Source organism: Akanthomyces muscarius, chromosome 5 (genome assembly GCF_028009165.1).
Source record: "Akanthomyces muscarius strain Ve6 chromosome 5, whole genome shotgun sequence".
NCBI classification, from domain to species: Eukaryota; Fungi; Ascomycota; class Sordariomycetes; order Hypocreales; family Cordycipitaceae; genus Akanthomyces; species Akanthomyces muscarius.
In genome coordinates, this window is record NC_079245.1 from 1,644,065 (window position 1) to 1,665,051 (window position 20,987).

General features: G+C 51.3%; 4 protein-coding genes across 4 annotated transcripts; 2 read left to right on the top strand and 2 right to left on the bottom strand.

Moving 5' to 3' along the window:
* Nucleotides 1-1,630: 1,630 nt before the first annotated feature.
* Nucleotides 1,631-3,105, top strand: LMH87_009834 (uncharacterized protein; the record flags this gene model as incomplete). The annotated part of the gene is made up of 2 exons (XM_056196900.1): nt 1,631-1,834; nt 1,888-3,105. The coding sequence occupies 2 exons, from the start codon at nt 1,631-1,633 to the stop codon at nt 3,103-3,105; spliced, it is 1,422 nt and encodes a 473-aa protein (XP_056054002.1).
* An 803-nt stretch (nt 3,106-3,908) lies between these two features.
* Nucleotides 3,909-6,671, bottom strand: LMH87_009835 (uncharacterized protein; the record flags this gene model as incomplete). The annotated part of the gene is made up of 7 exons (XM_056196901.1): nt 3,909-4,904; nt 4,966-5,290; nt 5,351-5,451; nt 5,508-5,810; nt 5,864-6,080; nt 6,131-6,392; nt 6,452-6,671. The coding sequence occupies 7 exons, from the start codon at nt 6,669-6,671 to the stop codon at nt 3,909-3,911; spliced, it is 2,424 nt and encodes an 807-aa protein (XP_056054003.1).
* Nucleotides 6,672-12,550: 5,879 nt separating this feature from the next.
* On the bottom strand, nt 12,551-13,861 carry LMH87_009836 (uncharacterized protein; the record flags this gene model as incomplete). Its single annotated transcript, XM_056196902.1, has 3 exons — nt 12,551-12,765; nt 12,819-13,599; nt 13,658-13,861. The coding sequence occupies 3 exons, from the start codon at nt 13,859-13,861 to the stop codon at nt 12,551-12,553; spliced, it is 1,200 nt and encodes a 399-aa protein (XP_056054004.1).
* Nucleotides 13,862-16,427: 2,566 nt separating this feature from the next.
* LMH87_009837 (uncharacterized protein) lies at nt 16,428-16,698 on the top strand (the record flags this gene model as incomplete). Its single annotated transcript, XM_056196903.1, has 2 exons — nt 16,428-16,475; nt 16,534-16,698. The coding sequence occupies 2 exons, from the start codon at nt 16,428-16,430 to the stop codon at nt 16,696-16,698; spliced, it is 213 nt and encodes a 70-aa protein (XP_056054005.1).
* Nucleotides 16,699-20,987: the final 4,289 nt, after the last annotated feature.

Here is a 20,987-nt window from a genome sequence, read left to right on the forward strand (position 1 = left end):
TTGGGCCTCGAGCTCTTGAAAGTAACGAGGATAGCTTACAACTGAATAGAGAATTAGATATTTTACCGCCGTCTTTAGATGCAGAAATAGCATTGTCAAACTTCCCGATGGTCCCTGGTTCAGGCGTAAAGACATGCACCCTGTTTCGTCTCGAAGCGGGGCTGGATCTTGAGACGCCGGCGAGACAAGCCAGAACAATTCGTTCGCCGTACCAGTAATGTGTCGTAGTTAGAACCTGTTAATCATCAACCAAAGTGTGGGTACTCGCATTTTTTGTTGCGATATAATGCAACGGTTGTAGTCGGCAAAAAGAGCTCGCCTTTCGGTTCTGCCGTTGACATGATGTGAGCGTTGACTACATACACACCTGAAAAGAGCCCTTGTTGGTATTTGGCTGGACACGGTTCTATTCCCCTGCCTGCCCATAGTGAGCTCTAGATCCAAATTTCGTAAAATTATTCTGTAATACAAAAGACTCACGAAGAAACGGTACAAGAGTAGTGGAAGATGGTTGGAGCGACATGGTTCATGCTAACCAACGGTGGTCGTATGAAGATCAGCAAATCCTCGAAAGGCAACCCTTGACACACCAACAGGCTCCTAATTAACACCTGTACATCACTCAAAATAGCGAATTTATTTCCTGTAATAAATCGGCCAATCCGACAATTCAGCCGCTTCCCTATCTGTAACCCGGAGGTTTCTCCAAACCGCCAAAACCCGCCCCAGACATCGCTCCGGCCGCGCGTCAGAGGCTTGGTTTCGTCCCTACACTAGTCCCGCAGCATCCGGCCGCAGCTACGATCGAACGATGAGCCGTTGCGGCTCAACTTGGCTCAACATTTATTCCTGAAAAAGAAACTTGATTACAGCGACATCCCTGACAGCCGGGGGGACTCGTGTGTGTGTGCATTAAAAGCTAAGGCGATTCCATCCTTCTTCAGTGGCTATATCGGCAACTGCCTATTAAAAGCCCCAGCGTTGCACTGGCGAAGGTGGCATTGGTGGCCTTGGATGCGACTTTCCACCACAAGTTGAGTGGTGCTGGTTGGTGCTTAAGTATCGACTCATGCCTCGCGTACCGCTCATGCACAGACACCTTTGACTTTTTTTGGTCCTTGATGGGTGCAGAGGAGAAGAAAAAAACATATACTTCGTCCTAAAGGCAACACGGTCGAAGCTTTCTCTAGTAACCTAACGCCTCGAAACCGAAATTGCCGGGCCCAATTGACCTTGAAGCCGAGCTTCGCCGTCTCCGCAGCTTTCCGTCCACACGTCAATACAACAGCACCTACAAACAAAAAAGGGCCCTTGTTTTAAAAAGAATTCTTAAAACGAATTATTGAAGCTGCTGGGATCAAAAATACACAGTTTGCTTGATTCATTCGATCCCTCGGCGCCGCATGCTCCTATCCGTTTACTAGGCTGCCACAGCTTGGGGGCTTTGCGCGCACCAGGGTTCAAATTGAGTCTGACGTTGGCTGCGCAAGAACTTTTTCTCCCACTTTCGAATCACCAAACCTCAACATAACCGCCGAATCATAATCGACCAGACCCGCGCCCACATCGTAAGGTCCTGTTCGAGGGGAAGTTCCGGCCGACCACAGTGGTCCGGCTATTCCGGGTCCAAATGCATTGGCACCTTATATGGGCTACGCTTTTCTGTCTCCTAGAATGGCAAGCCAATGCAATGCTGAACAAAAGCCCGCAAGAAGGTGACCCTCGCGTGGTTCAGCTGTCGCTTCAGCGCCGCAAAATTCAGGATCCCGTTGCTTACGACAGACAGCGAATCGTGAAGCGCGGAGGAACTGTTCAGACAGACCTAAGAAATCTGGTTAGTTCCTCTTCTTATGATTGAGTTTGCTGTTACTTATGCCAATTCAATAGAAAACTCTATATTTCTTCAATGCGTCACTCGGCACTCCACCCCAAGACCTGCGGCTCCATCTCGATACGGGCAGCAGTGATCTATGGGTAAACACGCCAAGTTCATCATTATGCAAATCATCGAACCGGATTTGTAGTGGATCAGGAACATATCAAGCGAACTCATCTTCGACGTACCGGTATTTGAACAGCCAGTTCAACATATCCTATGTGGACGGATCTAGTGCACACGGCGATTATGCTACGGATACATTTCGTTTCGACGACATTGGAATCGACAATTTTCAGTTTGGAGTTGGATATATGAGCAGCTCCCCACAGGGTATCTTGGGAATTGGATACCCCGAGAATGAGATACAAGCCGTTCGCTCCGGACAGCGACCATACGACAACCTCCCTGCAAGATTAGTTGCTGACGGGCGCATTGGCACCAACGCATACAGCATTTGGCTTGATGATATCAACTCAACTACAGGAAGCTTACTGTTTGGGGGCATCGACAAATCACAGTATCAAGGTAACCTGGTGACTATTCCCGTCCAAAAGGTCGGCTCGAGCTATCGCGAATTCTTCATCACCATGACTGGGCTAGACTCTGGCTCTCAGCCGATTGCCAACGACATGGCGCTGGCTGTGTTGCTTGATACAGGATCATCCCTGACATATCTTCCCGATGACTTGGCAGATGCCGTTTTCCAGGCAGTCAACGCAACGTGGTTGAAACAATCGCAAATTGCTGTTATTCCATGTGACAAAGGAGTCAGCGAGGATAGCATAACCTTTCACTTCAGCAAGCCAGCGTCTATATCTGTTCTATTGAGAGAGCTTGTGCTACCAATCATCTCTGCCAATGGAAAACCTCCCAGACTGCCAGACGGTAGCACCGCCTGTCTCTTCGGCATATTTCCGTCTGGCAATGGAGCAAGAGTTCTTGGGGACACATTTCTGCGCAGCGCTTATGTTGTTTACGACATCGCAAACAACGAAGTGTCTCTAGCTCAGAGCAACTTTGACGCAAAGCCGGCGGGATCTGAGGTGGTGGAAATTGGCCCCGGAAAAAACCAACTTCCAGATGCAACTGCGGCACCCAACCCGGTGTCTGCTAAATCGGGACTGCCTGTGCCAGGAGGTGCGGCTCTGTCTGCAGCATTCATGCGACAACATATAGTGCTTACTACGTTTGCGATGCTTGTTTCTTGCGCCGTTGGTGGGTTCTAGACAGCAAGTGTATTTTTGATCTTTTGCAGCATGGCGCCGGCGGTTGCATTGGTACAGTCCAGCCAGGCCCGGGGAATGTTCCATTGCGTTTTTACATGACCGTTAGCGTTAGATGCATTATATAGCTATCATAACGCTATCGTATATCCAACACCAAAAACGAGCAATAGAGCAGCTTATTTTAGAGGTGGACGCCGAGCCAAGGCCGAGGGCAAACAGAAACTCGCCGATGAACTTGGATGACAAGATGCTGGTTAGGCTACCATGACACATTCGGTCCTAGGCGACGGCGACTCCTTTGCAAGTGATGAGATTTTTTACCGATACGAACTCCGTAAAGCACAATTTTATTACAGATTGATGCCGGCAGATATATACTCTTGACAAGACGCCCATCGAGTCCTCGCCAACGCGCGAGAGAATCTCTGCGGTGGTAAATGCGGGTTGCTCGCAGGAGCTGCCAAGCCGAATAATGAGAGAACAATGCGGTGGCTTTCGAGAAGTCAAGTAGCGACAATTAAGGCATTATTGAAGCAAGGCAATTCATTGAACAGAAGCGCATTCGTAAATATCCTTATTATATTTCGTACATGGCTCCTCAAGTCGTCGCAGGGCATCAGCCTTCGTACGCCGATGCAGCCAGGTAATTTCATTTCCATCCAATTCAAAGCAATGAGTGAAGTAGTTGCTCGCCTATACAAAGCTACCAGCCGTCCCGCAAGCACCGAAGTGAATAAATCAACAAATACAAAAGCCATTAACATGGATTGTTCTCGACTTGAGGTTTGGGCTGTTGCTGTGCCCTATGGCCCATTCCACGGCGGTATGTCGTCGGTGAAAAAGTTCCACGGCATGTTGATGCCACCAGGCAACTCGCCAGTGTCTGTCAGCGAATTGGTTATCTGCGCTGCAAAGATGTCGTCCTGGCTAGGCCACATCGAGTTGATCATGCGATCTTGAAACACCCTGAGGTCTATCCGGTTCTCCGCCGGCGTGTTTCCCAAGCCAAAGATGGTGCTCGTCCCTACACCACTGACGGCGACCGGCGATTCGTTTTTGCTGCTGGCGGCGCCACCGCTGCCAGAATGGGGAAGCGCAGGTGAAGATGTGTTGGAGGGTGAAGAGCGGTCAGGGAGCGAAAACACGCCGCTGAAGCCCGTCGGGCCCGATTTCCACGAGTTGGGCTCCCCTAGGCTGCCTTGAGCAGCCACGTTCTGCAGCGATGCGATCCCGCCATCTCGGTCCTGCGGTAGAGGACTAGCTGAAGTTCTTTTGCGCTTGTTCGCATACGTCTCAGTGACGTCGATCACTGTCGGTGGGTTTGCGGACCCGGCGACGTTTCGAGTCACGGCCCCGATCATAGGCTGGTAGCAATCGGTTCCGGTAAGTCTCTTGACAGTTGGGTCGGAGCTTCTTGACACAAGTTCAACCCTGTGGCCTTTGGGATTTTCCAGCGGCAGGCGTCCTGGTAAAACAGGCATGATTTCAGAGTTGCGCGAGACGGAACTTCGTACAAATAATGGAATATTGGCCATCCCATACATTTCTGAGTTGCGATATTTCGCCAGGGCTGGAAATCTGATTTTGGAAGCGAGGCCGTTTGTGTCAATGTCATGGCATGCTTGTTGCAGAAGAGCCCTGGTTATTTGGTGGCTGCGACCGATCGCTTCCATTGAATGGACAATGACTTCGAGATTAGACACATCAACCGGGCTAATATCATTTGACGAGTCTTTCTTTGCCATGTAGACATAGACAGTTGTTGCGCAGTACATGGCTATTGCGCACATTGGGCTTTTCTGTGGTGAAAGTCAGCATGCGATCGGGTATAGAGAGAGGCAGCTTGAGCTTAACACTTACAAACATGCCTGTTCTGTGAGCCGTCATCTTGACAATGTTGACGACCTCTTCTGCAGATGTTTTCAAGCGCCGTATGCTCTCGCTGATTATGGGCTGTGGATGTTTGTGCTTTTCTGCAAGTTCAAGTGCTGCGTGGTGTAGACAAATGATGGAGGCATGCAGATTGAGGTTGACATGAACGGCACCAGGATCTCGCAAATGGGCTGGCAGCTGGAACCTTTCCGGAAGGAACATGAAGACGCTGGAAAGCTGATTGTCAAGCTCTCGATGGCGCCTCCAGAAGCCGCCATGCGCCAAATCTTCTGGATTGTCGTCGGGCTTCGGTCTGTGTACGTGCCGCAGTATCGACTTGAAAAGTTGGCAAGTAACGATTGTACCGGCGAACCCTGCATAGGAAGCACCCTCGAAAACCTCGTGCAAGTAGGCTGTGCGTTCTTCTTCTCCAGAAGAAAAGGCGGCCTCGGATGCCGGCAGCCGTGTCATAATCTGCACCGCTCATCAGCTGCAAATTCGACAATATCTGACAGGGAGGGAAAGGTTACATCTTCTGCATTAATGAGGTACGGCCAGCCCGTCGATATTGAAGCATGGCAGTCAATAGCAAACGCTCCCCAGAAAACTCGCCGCCTCTCCTCCAGCTCAACCCAAGACCGTGCAGGCCCCAGAGCAGGAGGTAGATCGTCAATCCCACCATCCAGCCGATCGAGACCCATCATTTGGCAGATGCGTACAGATCTTGAGCAGCTCATAGACGCCCGCGTGAAAAGCAATTTCTTTGCCTCATATGTCGAGAGAATTACCCATGTCTGTGCATGATCTAGAGTAATAAAATGCTCGCCGTCGTCCTAGTTTGAAAGTCAGTCAATTAGTCGATCAAGCAATGCAGGCCAACACTTACTTTCATTTCGTCGGCTTGGATATAATGCCGCGCACGGCGATAAAATACTTCGGAGTAGGCCTCATACTTCGCGTGGCCATGGGATGCCAGCGCCCAGATGGCGTATTGGAGGCACATGGCTGGACGACGCAAGGCATCGCCATAGAATGCGCTCAAATACTTGCCTGAATGCACGACAGGTGCCATGTGATAAGACGAAGCGAAAAATGTGGTGTGACTACGACATCGTCAATAAAATTGGTGCCAAGAATGTGTAGCGAAACTGACAGGTCTTCTATGATATCAAAGGGAGGCAAGGCCTCGGTCATGCCAAGGCCAATGAGCTGTGAGTCCTTCTGATGGCTTCCATCTTGGCTGCCAGATCCTGCTTCCAAAAATGGGTCTGCACCGATATCTGGGGCCAAGTGAAGGTAGTCTCTGGATTCAAGACCAGCATCGACAAAACCCCCCTCAGATGGCTCAAGGTCCTCTGTAGAACCTTGACTAGGCTCTTTTGCATTGATGTCTTTCAACAGGCCCTCAACTTGAGCTACATTGAGTGTCAGCACTGAGAGTTTAAAGGAGGCAGATATCACGAGGGAAGTGTACCTAGGCGGGCTTCTAATTCTTTGACATTTTTCCTCTTAAAGGTTGGTTTCCGACGTGATTCTGGGTACAGACATTCGCCATCGACCTTGACGCATCGTGCACAAGCAGGCTTGCTGCGGTCGCATTTGAGCTTTTTAGCTCGGCAGGATACACAAGATAGGGGCTCCAGATCTGGGACCGCACCGGCTGGAGGCGCATTAGAAGCAGTATTTTCAGCCATCTTGGGGGGCGTCGCTCCCGTGAGTGACGCGCGTTGCGCGATTGGGGCAAGCTGGCTATGCTAGACTCCTGTTATACGATGGCGTGCCGTAATTGAGTGGAATGAAGTCCCATGATCGATCTATCATGTAGCTAGAGACTGTAGCAGCAGATAGGTGGCTTAGGTATTGATTTCTGATGGCGATCTCCAAATTTGCAGTCATCATTCGTGAAGCGCTAAATCGCCAGGTGCCGGTCATCAGTGGTGGCGCCCGATTATTAAGCCTCTTGGTGCCTCAGCCTTACCAGTACACTGGCTTCCTCGGAGTTAAGTGGCAGCAGCCGAAAGCTGGCAAGATCACCATGGCACATTGCGAGTCATGGCGGAAATATTGCTCTCGCATGTCTTTTCCTTCATGGCTCTAACATCAAGATTGCGAATTGTGAAGAACTGCATTGTCTACACCCAAAACATGAGCGTGGCAATGGACTGTTGTGGATGTCTGGTGATAGATCCGGCTTCGTGGCTTGATCTCACTGTGGAGGTGCTGCAAGACAAAACATCAGCCAGCCTGCTCAGGATTGTTTAGTACAGCAGGGTGACTGATGTATGACACTGACGACCAGTAACTTATGTCTCTTTGGTAACGAGCGCACGACTCCGCAACTCAAATAAGCGGCGCCTTCGATCGGACGCAGGGAAAATTCACCATCTACGAAGTACGTGAGGCACCGTCCAAAAGAACCCGCCGTTCTAAATCGCCACCGTATCTAATGTTGGTTAGCGCGAAAAGTAATCTTGCGGCTGAGCTGTCGTTCCAAAGCACCGAGCACGTTTCGCTTCTCAAACAAATAACAGAGCGACCGCGTGAACTCTCCGATTTCCGTTGCGCTTTTTCTTCATCACGATGTCGCTGTCACATTGTAGCTTCGATCTCGCAACCTCCGCGCCGCGGCTCCCGCGTATCGGCGCAGAGGTGTGCCAATTACTGATTAATCGCTCTGCAACTTTGTATTTTTTTTTTATTTCTTCCCTCGACGCTCGGAACAGTGACTTTCTGCAATTTACCCCTGTGGAGACAAGGCACGCTGCCGCGGAACTTTAAATCATGGAGAATCGACTTGCAGATTGTCGAAATCAAGGGAGTAAAGGAGACTATGTGGAGTTTGGCCTTGACATGAAAGGTGGTGCGACCAGCAAGCTTGTTGACACTGACGTCTGCCCACAGAAGTGGCGCTCGAGAGACAGGCTGTCGGTAAACTGGTTGGCTGGCAGCGTCTCGCTCGTATAGCAACCATGCATTATACCTATACATGTAGGCCTGTGCAAATAAGGGTCACCCCGGCATTGTCACAGTGGAGCGTACTGTGAAATGTTGACACAAACCTTCGTCTGAGAGACGAAGACCGAGTCAGAGTGTACAAACCAATGCTAGCCAACATTGAGCGTAACCCAGATGCCACAATCCCAGGATCTCGGGGAGAATTTGTCTTGCGATAATTGTCTGCATCTGAAAGTCTGCCACTAGTTAGTTGTGACGAATCAAAAAATGTGCGCCAATTTCCTACTAGCTTCAAGCCCACCGCACCCTCCTGTTGGCTATGCACATTTTCTTTTGCTGATTCCTCGTACGATAGTATTAATTCCATTGAAGTAACTTCTTTCCAGTCCTCCTTTAATGCCATCGGGCGAATAAGGCCTCTCGGGCGGGAATTACTTTCTCAATTGCCCCTAACATTAGCTGGAACCAATCACTCACCTGAAGTTCTCGGTCCGAGCGCCATGTCATGTTGGCACGAAGCGGCGCTTTAGATTAGACTACTGACTTACAGTATCGGAACTGGTTTTCCTTCCCGCTTTTGCGCACGTGCTATACCACGAATGCTGAAACTTGGGTCGGCGGGCCAAACACCTGTGCATCGTCCCATTCCCTCTTTAGACCAGGCTGCCCGAGCTAACAGCCATATTGAGTACAGATTTGCAGTGCGGATTCGTAAATATACGTCGGATATCCGATAAAATCGGCTTATCCACTATATGCTAGCTAGTAGCCGGTTCGGACAATTGACTTTGCAACGTGCTGGTGGCGGTACTCGGCGAATAGCGAAACGCGTCACCAGAGTTGCTTCCTCGCACGGCCGCTGAACCTTCTGCTGCAGGGAATAATCACCTGAAAAACCATTTCTTTTACTCGCCCAAAGGTCGCTTATTCAGTCTTTCTTTCTGTCTTTCTCAAGGCTCGAGACATATACTCTACATGCTGTAAGAAGCCGGGCACTATCGCTCTGAACCGCAATATGTAACCGCGAATGTACAACTAGTAGATGCCCCAGAGTCAAATTTGATTTGCCTATACTCGTTGGGACAGGCCCAAAACTCTTCGGGGTATTCTCCGCAACACGTCAAACAGAACTCTGCGGGTGCGGCTGGTACGTTGCAGCTCACCCCATAATTGTCAGCTTTAACTTTGCGGCTTGGGATCCAATGCCGGTCTGTTATGAAGACTTCCTTTGCAGGGTACAGGGGCCGAGCAAAGCTTTGACTCGAATTTCCTACTGGGTCGTTGGCATCTCGCGGCTCTGCCACCACGCCTGGGCGTGAGAACGAAGACGTTGCACTAACTTACACCCGGCCATCTGATCCAGTACCCTAGTTTTTCACTTTAAAAAAACGACAAAGCGAGCACATCATGGCATCACGCACTGTAACTTTGTACCCGGTGATTTGTCTAGGTAGGGGAGTAGTGGAATGTCCAGGCAAATCCCCAAGGAAGAGAGGAAGAAGGAAGGCCCATACCACTGTCTATCGCCGAACACTCTATTTCGCCCCAAGACTTGTTGATAGAGCTGTATATCCAGACTAGCCTCGGCTAACCACTTAAAAGGGAGCACACCTTCGTATTGAAAGGACACTTTCCCTGATGCGGAACTTTCTTTGAAACGGTATCCCGGCCGATGCATACCGAGAGTGACAGGCGAAACGATAGATGGCACACGAGATGCAACGGCTCTCTCTGATTACCTAGGCGAACGGGAAGGAGACGGACGACATACATGTACACTAGTCCGAAAACTCAACGGCATACCCGTGTCGGTTCCCTCCCAGACAACACTCAGCTTTGTGGCCGAGGCCCCACGTACGTGACGGCACAAAGGCACGGCAGTATATTGCATGTGCCAGCTCATCACTTCAGAAAGAAATATCATTGGCCGTACTGTATCATGACATAGGTCCTATAAGAACAAAGTTTTACCTTCAGTTTCTTTCTTATCGATCTTCCGCTCCAGCAGCCTCTTCTTTATGCTGAGCTTAACAAAGTCACACCATGTCGCGCAGCTGCACTTAAAACCACCAAGCTCGTCAACCTGAACTGGTGACTGTCGCTACTTTCGATGGACAGCGAGTGCTATGCCACGTGTTTTTTTTACGAGGCCGTTTAGATAGAGCAAACATCAGCCATGAGCTCATCGTGAACTGGTACCACCCGCAAGGAGGCCCGGCCCACGTTGCTCGCCATGCGACGCTCGTCCCAGAGAAAACGGCATGCTTGCAAGGGGCCACAAATATTCGATGATGACTATTCTACCAGTAGCTGGGGATCCTGGGTTTTTTCTTATCAATTACCCTGTTTGCTCTATCTTATATCTGGACATGTCCGACGTGTACCGTCACCCCCCACCCCGGTAATCATTAGTACATGGAGCCAAGACGGGTGATGCAGCCCAAGCCCTGTCAACACCCAAGCTGACGCGCTGTAAAAGGCTGGAGATATTGCTGTGGAATGAACGGAAACACTGTAGGGATGGTGTGTTTTACGTGAGCAGGAAGAGTTGCAGCGCATTACTCCGCTGATCTTTAGCCCCCATAACTGTCAACACTCAAGGCAGAGATTCAGCCACACGTCGGAATCGCAAAACAGGAACTGATGGCCAAGACCAAGAGGAGTGGGAGTAGCCAGACGAGCAAGGCAAGTCTTTCCGTGGCCAGAATAAATTTGAGCGCTGGGGTGTCAGTGGAGCTTGTCAGCGTCCTTTGTCTCCGACAGAATAATAGGGTTGCTACCATGTAATAATATCTATTCTACCGCTTTGAATCGGGATCCCTTGCTCCTCTCGCCTGCCGCTTTCCCCTCCGCTCTGGCGTAAAGGCCGCAGTGGCCCTGCCCCGAGCCTCGGTGGCGCTCTCACAGCGCACCACACTTGGGAGTGATATCCGGATGTAGGAGGGAAGGCATACAAGAAAAAGCAAGTCGGGGTTCAACATGACATACCTGCCATGCGCCTGGTTCCACTAAGTCGGGCTCCATTCCCCGATGGGCAAGGAGCGAGCAGGGCAGCCTTGGAGGAGAGAGCATGCGGCAGAGAGCTGGGATGACCGATCCCCGCAACCGACCTGCGCCCGCTGTCGCATGGACTCGCCGAAACATGGCATGACCATGGTTGACAAAAGCCACCCAGATATGTAGCTCGACAGAAACTTCCGCTATATTCCGCAGGACTTGGAAAGAAGAAGACGTGCGAGGCGAGCTTAGATCTTGGGTTACTATTCAGGTGTCCGGGAGCTACCACGCTGAAACCAACGCAGCGCGCAGCTGTGTGTGATGTATCATCTATGCAGCAAATACTGACTAGCCGGGACGGCCGTCGGTGTGACCGTTGCAAGTTTTCTTGCATTTATACTCGGATGATGCAGCGGGCGTAGACATGCAAGCCAAGACCAAACCCAGCACACCATCTAAGCGTCCAACAAGGCGGCCTTGATTTCTAGCATTATGCGTTAGATTAAGCCGAGGATGTGCAAATAAAAGACAAGTATGAAACAAATAACAATTCCCAGGCGCAAAATTGTCTTTGATCCGAAAGAGGAAGTTCAAGCGCCGGACATGCTGTGTATGTTTTTAAAGTTTTCTTCAACACTCGGCTCTCTGTGAGCCGCGCCGTTACCCAGTCTTAGCGGCCCAGAGTCCCCCGATGCACGTTTCAATCTTCGTTGCCTAGTGAATCAAGATTTTGTGCACGTTCCTCTGCCGTGCCCTGAGGGCTCGTGGCCCATTTACTTGTCTCTGTTCGAGTGTATCGCGTACTAACAGACGTCTGCATTCAAGCTATGTGGAACGAATCAAGGCATAGGTTAGTAATGGGACTTCAATGACGACTGAAGAGAATAAAACACAATCGTAGATATGAATTCGTGCAATAAATGGCCCAGCAAGGCAGATATAAGCGCAAGAAGCGTGGATGAGCATACGGGTGACGATAGAGCCCCTGCAGCCATCGAAACCAGAGCAAGGGGGTTTGAGTAATACAATTACAATGAATATACTCTGTATCTTTCCTAGTTTTTGTTGTATTGTCAGTCTTATTATATCTCTTCTTTTCATAAGAAAGAGTTGACAAATACCGGCTTGGTCTTTCTTACCCGCCCCTCGAACATGCTGGATTGAGAGCATTTGGGGCCATCGACGGTTGAACAATAACGCAAAGACAGGCATAGTTTAAAATCGGGATATTATTTTCGCTGTGATGTATCCATCTCAGTTATGGTTAGTGCCGTCTGTGTCTAAATTCAAAAGGTATATGTGCTTATATCGACAGCTAGTCTTGGCTGCTAAGCTTGTTTCAAATGCCACGTTTCCCGTAATCCTAGTTCTCCGTACAGTCATATATCCAATGCCAAATACTCCGTGCAATATCCTGAATAGGCGCATATGTGAATGCTGAATGCGCCAGAACAATAAACCTTGTTCTCAAATAAAATGAGGCAAGTAAACTCGGAAGAAGCCGAAATTAATCCGCATAGGAGAACTAATTTCACCAATTGATGGCAAACGTTCTAGTACCTATGAGGAGCACCATCCACAAGCATCTAGTTTACTTGACGCTTCGCGCATCTGCAACGACTTAGTCTCGCTGGAGATCGCCAACGCTATGCATGCGTGGGCTAGCATCGTACGTGCTCTCGCAGTCAAGACCGGTAACATCCATATCAGCGCTGCCTATAGAGGCTCGATCGACACCAACACGATTGTGCATAGCGTCATTTTCGGCACGAGCGTTGTTAATCATTGTGGGGAGCTGTCGTCGGCGAGCATTAATGAACCAGTTGGAGATTTGGTCTGACACCATGTTAGTTAGAACACAGAAAGAAGCACACGATCATCGAACATACTCATCTGTAGACCTGTTACACGCATCAAGTCTTGCTTCTCATCCTCAGTAGGGTAAGGATGCTGCAGATGAGCAACGAACCAAGAGCGCAGCTTATCAGTAGTCTCCTTGGGAAGATTGCCACGACGCTTGCGCTGCTTGGTTTCTCCCCCAATGCCCATCATTCCCTCATTATATCGAGCAACGTCATGCTGCGGCATAAAATACCGTGAAGGGGCAAAGGGCGAGCGCTCTTCTGAGCGTACCGGGCCTGCAGACATGGGATGGCGAAACCTGTTACCATTATCGTAAGGTCGAGAATTGAACACGGGACTTCTGCTGGAGTGTCCGGCATGGTATTCCTCCATTCTTTGACGAGCGACGTAGTCGTCGGCGTACTGTCCATCGCGACCACGTTCCAACCCAGGCGGTAGAGGCAAGCTGTGGAGAGAAGGCCGGTGCTCACGGTTCGCAAACTCGGGAGAAGCAGACATGGAAGACTTGTAGTGCGCAGGCGCCTGGCTCCTCCAGCTGTCCTCGGCGGTAGGCGGCCGTTGGAAGCTGGGCGAGATGTTGCTCGAAGCTGGGCGCTCGGGGCTGGGGTAGAGGCGAGGAACTTGGTGGGAGCGGAGGGATTCGGTCTCCAGATCGTTAGAGATGCGCCTTCTCTTGCTGGTTGGCGAGTGGATATACTCCGAGTGGCCGGTAGGAGCAGAATCTGTCCAGCCTTGAGTGTGTTTAGATGGGTGTGATGGGCGTCCTTGGCGATCCGTGTTTGTGGCTAGGTGGATTTCAGGAATTGCCTACAAAGCTCTGTTAGTCTCGCGTGCTGTGTAGACATTGACAACCAAGATCTTTTACCTGTCGAATAGAAGGAAGAGCAACAGGATTGGGGTCAGCTCGTGGGGTGGCATAGTCTGACGAGCGGGCTCCCCAACGCCCATTTTGAAAGGCAGAGCTGGGGGGAGGAGTTGGAACAGCAATCATTGCCATCTTGGAGCCTGTACTAGGGAATTGGTCGGGTCGTGAAAATTGAGGTTGATGCCGTGGTGGGCTCTGGGCCATGACCAGGCAAGTGCAGTAATCGAAAAGCCAAAATAACAGTCAAACAATACTGTATAGGCCAAGTTGTGCCGAGGAGGGTCGAGGATAGCTGCGGTGACTGAGCTGCTGCATGCCCCTTTGACGGGTAAGAGGAACAAAGTTCGTGTAGTAAAGTCAATCACTCGAAAAAGGCAGATGCGAGGCCAAATAGCTGGAATAATGGACAAAGCTGCTATCGGCAAAGGCAAAGGCCCAATGCCGTCGTGTTTAGGAGGCGGCGAAGTTGGCAGTTGGGAAGCAAACGCAGCGCAGAGCACTCCAGTAGAACAAACGGCGGCTATGTGCGTTGTGATTAAGCGTGACTAGCAACTGCCAGGGAAATCCGGCGGCCGGGGACAGGGCGTATAATAAGGAGGAGCTTTCAATATACTGTGGGCGTTGAGAAGGGCATATCGAGATGGATGGCGATGATGGGCTGGTCTGGGTCTTTTGTATAATAAACGGACGGCTGGCAGCCGGCATCCAAGGCGAAGTGGGCAGGCAGAGCAGGTACCAGCGTAGTCACAGTGGATGTACAGGGCACGGCAGGCGACGGACAAGGCAGGACAGGGCACGACAGGGCACGACAAGGCACGACAAGGGAAGGGGAGCGCTGTGGGCATGACCCTGGTCAGTGGCAAGAGTGCTGCAATGGCGAATTTACAGTGGGCTGTGCTGGTGGGTATGGCCTCTGATGGGGGCTCCTCGGGGGCCGTCGGGGGGTGCTAACGGGCCAATGGAATGGGGCGAGTTCAGCGCTGTTGGCCGACCGCGCCGCCTGCCGTCCCCGTCCCTCGTTCTTCGTCCTCGAGCGGCTGGACCCAGACGGATACACAGCTGGTTGGCCACACAAGTGCCAGTTGTCCCAGGGGGGCGTGTCTTGCTAACTAAACGTAGTTACCGAGTACAGCGCTCTGGTATCGGGCACGAGGTCAACTAGCTCTTCAAGACCAGGGGTCGCCGACAGCGCGGGCGGGCGTGTGCCGCTACTTGCTTCTTGGGGCGGGCCTCTCAAGGGCCACTGCAGAAGCTCACCACGCGCTGCGACGCCCACAGCTCACGGCAGGGTGTGCGCAGAGACGAGACACGCACGCAGGTGCAGCCAGGGGGGGCCGATCAGAGATGGAGCTAGATCAACCGAAAGCGCGCACGGAGTCCTGGCCAGACTAGGCAATTGCTGGGAAACAGTCAATCGCTGACGGTGAATTGGGGCAGCGAGAGCTCAGCAGCGAGCTTTGTACCGGGCATTTAGTCATGCTGCCGAGATGATGAAATATCATCGAAGAAGAGAGAGGGAAAACATCAAACCTCTTCGTCAACTATCCGGCGGGTGCCGAGTCGAGGACCGCCGTCGAAACTCTAAACTCAGACATGACGGGAGACCCGACATGTTGGTCCTGACAGGAGCCGCCAGAACGGTAACGGGGTAACGTAAAATAGATTGCTGTGCAGTTCCTTAGGCAGCGGACAAGATCCAAGTTTCTTGCGCTTTCTTGAACTTTGGCAGATACAATTTGGCGCAGCACAGCGTGGCACCAATCACGGCGAGTCGCACCACTACACCTTATTGCTATACCAGGTCTCGTGCCTCATGACGCACCGCAGCACGCACGCCCATCTATGTTCTGCACAGAACCAACGTATGATGCTCAGTCTCGCCTTCTTTTCCAGATCTGTATAAGCGCGTCGTTTCAGCACTCTTCCTCTCGGCAGAGCGAAAAGCCGCCACACAGTTCCGCAACCTCGTGCGCACATACGCATCGCTCTCGTACGTCTAATAATAACCGTGGATCCAGCAAGAGAAAATCCCGTGGCACGGGCACGGTGGGCAATTACCACAGCCCGGGCGTCCATAGTACAACGACCCAGTTGTCATCTAAACGCTTGCCAGTGCTAACACACCCGTCCTTTCCAGGGTGCCAGTGCGCGCTGGCTTTGCCAATAGAAATATCGTCAAGCGCGCCCAAAGGCAATCGGTGTTAGAGAGCTAGCCCACTTGTCCAAGCGCTAGAATATTTAGCTGGTGACTATGTGTTTTGTCGATGTCGCCGAGCCCAAACTCTATTCGCCGGCTGCCTCCTCCACAGCCCTGTTGGGGCCATGTACTCATTCATACATAAACAGATACCTGATCTCAAGGTCATTATGCTACACACATTTTGTTCTCTGTTTTCTGCCAGTGAGAGCGACTTATGGGGCCTTCTGTCGGTGGACTGCAGTGGTTGTACCAAGACTTTTGAAGTCCATGTGCCCACAGTGGCGTGGGACCGACAGACTAATCAATTGCAACTTACAGAGTGGAAATACACTCATATCGAGTCGCCAATGTCCTTGCGCAAGGTCGAAATGACTGTATATTTACACCTTGCTTGGTCGGCAGGCTGCCTGAAATCTTTCACTCTCCCAATGCTCCAATCTTGGATCCAGATGGAAACTGCCCTTGAAGCTTCCGCTTAAATTATGCTTTCGACCAACTACGAAGTCCTCGGCCAGTGGTCCTTGTCAGCCTTTCAGCGCCTTGATTGACTTTCCAGGAACACGCCCGTGTATGCGCGGAATTGCATGCGTGTCATTGTATGCGTGGAATATTAAGCCAGTAAGCGATACTGCCAAGCTACGTGTACTCCAGGAACACTCTGATGGTGGTTGTACAGGGTTGTATATATACCACAGACTGCACGAGGGTCAAGCTGATTTTCACCCACCTGTTTCTTGTAGCGGTCAACGGTTTCCCATCGATATTGCCACGGGTCCCGTATAACCCAATACCGAAATGGGGGGTCAAATTCGACCCTGGAGCCAATCCCGAGGTGGTGTAGCTGGCCATGTAGCACGATCAAGTACGGGTATCATACGCTGTGTACCACGCGATGTGATACAGCTGAGTTCGACTTGTGCCATCTGTCGGGAGGGTCGTTATCGGGCTTGCGGCCGCATCTGCCGACTTCCTTATTCCTCTGACCTGCCTCGTTCCACAGCGTACGTACTTGCTGCGTTGCAAAATTGACCCTCTCTCCCTCTGCTATTGGCTAAGCAATTCACACGGCGCTAAATCCTTGATACCTACTCGCGAAAGTAAATTACGAGGCTTGGAGGGTAGCCAAGCACAATCGACTTTCCGCTGCAGCCCTTCTTACTTTTTGTCCTTGGCGGAGCCAGCGGGCGCCGCGGTTCCCACCATCAGCTGTCATCCTGCGACAGGCAACTACCAAGCACATCATGCACAGAATAACAAAACTGTACTAGCGGCTCCTGGAAGCATCAGGCAATAACGAGAGGGGGAGAAAGGGTAGTTCCGGCTGGCTGTCTGAGTACATGCTTGACAAGTTTCGACCCACACCCACGCATGACAATTGCTTCTCCGAACAGCTGGCTCAACAAGTCGCTCCGACCGAAGACCGGCTAGATGCAATGCGTGACACGGGTCGATATTGACTGCCACACGGCCAGCTGTCAACTCAAATTTAGGCCGCTTCCGCGACACCCCTGTGACCCTTGTCTGACATTTCGCATTCCAGAGCCAAGTCTACCATGCTGTCTGGTGCCTGTCGAAGGAAGAAGACTATCACCTACGTATGCGCGCGCAGCCATCTCTTGTCATGAATTAGTGTCGTTGCTAGTCCCTTCGTAGCTATTCGTCTCTCGGCTTCCAGATGTAGATAGCGCTACCGGAGTGTTGGCGCTATTTCCAGCTAGCATGCAAGCATATACCACCAGCACATCCTCATGCCTTGCCGCAGGCTCTATTCTGCTGATGTAGGATGTTACCGAGATGGATAGACAGCCGAAACAGGCAAGGTTGGCTGGCTGCTGGCTGACGGTCAATAGAGCTTCTCGCCATTCTTTGCATTTTCAGCATCACCTTCTGTTTTTGTTATCCCTGGCAGCAGGACAAAAAGCTAAATGCATGCATAACAGCCCCAGTCGCGAACGTCGTGTGAATGCCACAGCTCCGCAATGCATCTCTCGCACCCCAACAGTGTAAAATCTAACATGAAACGCGGGTCCTTGTATGGCCCAGCAGAAATCTACAAGCTTTCGTTGGTCCTAGTTATCAAAGCCGGCAAGAGGACTAGGCACCCCTGAAAACTCCTCCCCGCTGCCCCTCACCACCTTGTCTGTGTCCCAGCTGGCATGCCCCAGGGCTGTACTCAGTAGAGCAGTGACCGCGTCGCCGCAGGACGGCAGTGGAGGCGGTGGAGGCTAGTTTGGATGTGGCAGGGCGATCTCCCTCGCTTAGTTCCTTCTATTCGCCGTCTGGACCTTCTTGTGCTTCTTTGACAGCTCCATTAGACCCCACCATCGAACGAAATGGCGTATGCATTTTCCTGCTCGTGGATGCCGGCACCTGCTGCCGCCAGCTGATCTCTTTCCGCCTGTGTGCTTCTGCGAGATTTCACAGAGCACTACCAATTCTTTGCTCGCCCACTATACACCCTCGTTAAACAGCTAAACACTTGGCCATCTCCAGAAGCAGGTCAAGCAAGAACTACGTGAGTGCTTTCCTCAAACTCTCATACCAAGCAAAGTCTTTAGTGATGCCGTTAGTAGGTAGTGAAGGCTGTCGGAGTAGTTCGGTGTCAGATGCCCCAACTCGCCGGCCTAATGATGTGCGAGATATGGCGACCCCGTTCCCCCCTCTAGCTGCCCAACGAATAAGTACTTGGATTTCGAGGCCCTGGCGCCCTAGTAGATGATGCCATAGTGAAAGTATCCACCGCCGAGCCATTTACCCCCAGGCTGAGTAGAATAGATTGAATAATAGAAATGCAGAAGAGATTGCAAACGTAACAAAGGGCTAGGCTAGCCTGGGGGAAAATAGTAATTCGCAGCAGATGTGGCCACACCATGCGACGGCTCAATAGAGAGCAGCTAATGACCACCAGTGATATTCTATCCAGGCTGGGAGTGGCGAACCAATTTTATGGGAATGGGTATCGCCATGCTGAAATCTTCTACTGATAAGACTGAAATCGCACGATTACGAGCATACGACATTCATGACTAGTCAAAGATGGGAGCGCGTGCCAGTAGCTTCCGTTTCGGTACATGGGGAAGAAAATAGGGCCAGCCAGGGCCGCATTGGCCGAAGGTTCGAAGGCTCAAGGCACAAGGCCCTATCCGAACTTAAGTTGGCGAGGAGCGAAGGCGCTAAAAATGAGTAGCTTGCTGTGCTTCGCGTCGTCGGGGCACTAGGACCGTCGGCCCAAATTGCACTGTAGTGCGTACAGGAGTAACTAGTTAATAGTAGAAACCTCAAGGGCAGGAGAGAAAGATTGAACTGGAACAGGGCATCACTCGCTTTTCGGCCACAGGACTGTCCGCCAGCTGGATCATGAAGCCTCAACCCGGTAAGCGGGCGATCCCAGGTAGTTGGCGCGCCCGCCACCGCAGCGGATGAGACGGCGAGCACCTGTCGTACACGAGCCGCTGCGCCTGGTGACAGGCCTGGCTAGTGCATGCTAAGCAGCTTCCCAGATCGGACGCAGACCAGGATTGACGGCGGGCCTTCCAACGTGGATGTAGCGTGGGAGTTGCTGCAGGATGCGCACACCCAAACGTGATGGGACAGGGGTGTTACCTTTTTTATGTGCACCCCTAATCAGTATGACAGCAGCAAAGCTGAACAAGGCGATCCTGGTTGGTGTATGGTTCCTGGAACTAGGCATGTCTGCCGATATCTGTTTTACGGCACTGGTACAATATTGTGGCTGGGGTTATCAGAGCAAAGGCCCTTGAGCTCGAAATCAAAACGCCACGGCGATTTCTTTTCAGTTTTCGTAATTTACAATGTTGTTTCGCCCCTTACTTCAAGCCCATCGGCAGCCAGAGCCTGTATTTTTTTACGGCACATCAAAGAACTGCCTGCAAGCCGCCAACTATTAACTTCTAGCCATGTCTTGCCACGCGAACATGCCTGATTAGGCAAGGATTTAGCAACGCGCGAACAGCATGCGATGCAGTTGGTACCACGATGTCACGATGGAATAGTTTGGGAAGGAGACAGGCCTGTGATGTTACCATAAAAAAAGTAGAACCCGCGAACACACCACATGATCTTGGCTCTATTTTGCAATAGGAAGGACGAAGGTTGGTTAACAGGTCCGTTCAGCTACAATCTCGTCATGCTTGTCAGACTTAGTGGCTGGTGGAGGCTACAGCGAAGTCCAAATGAGTGCCGTGTGTCGTACGGGGTAGATGAGACTGCCAAGAACGAGAGGCCACGGCTAGAAGAATGCATAGAAGATGAGGCTACTCCGTACGAAGAATCCGTACAACTTGTTAGAACAGCGGCAGTTGCAAGGAGAGCATTGGGGTAAGCCCCAATGGACGATTGACGCAAGGCGTCAGTTGACATTACCTAACCTAATCGTACGGAATAGGAACCGACCGTCTCGACTAGTTTGCGCGCCACACTATCCGGTGGCTAGTTCTGCGAAGCGGCGCTGGGCGCGATTCAGGAACAGTCGTCGTTGGTCGTGATCGGAATCGCATCGGCTGAAATCCGAGGAGATGCGACAGTCGAGTTACCCGAGCAGCGTCAGGGCAGCAGACCCAGACAGCGTACTAGAACCCTAGCGCTTTTGACCCTTTTGCTTCGATGCCGCGCTGATGAAACCTACACGGTCGGATCTTTTTCTCTTTGTAATGGCTGCTCCTTTACGACGACGGAGACTTGCCTCCCTTCACGAGGTGACGTAGTGTCATAGAAATGGAAAGCCAATTTCCTTTCATTTGCCAGTTGCCGATACTCCCGGTAGAGAAATGCTGTACCCACGGGACACACCAAGGGCTGTTGTTCTGCTACACGTTGCTTCCTTGTAGCCGCACTATTATGGAAAGTTTAAACAACCCTTATTCTACGCGTGCGTTGATTCGCAACAGTTTTTGCAATGCTACTTTAGAATGACAGGGCAAAGCAGGAATAGAGATTTGACTGCCTCATGCTATCTCTGTATCTTTCTGCGGCAGTTGAATGGGAGTGCATGTCGACAATGGAGTCGGGTCGCATGCCGAACCCATACCTGCAAGTACCCAAGTCCTCAAGGCTGAGATTAAATAGAAAATTGGCCGTAGGTTTGCGCCTCCCGCTTTTTTTCTCGACTCC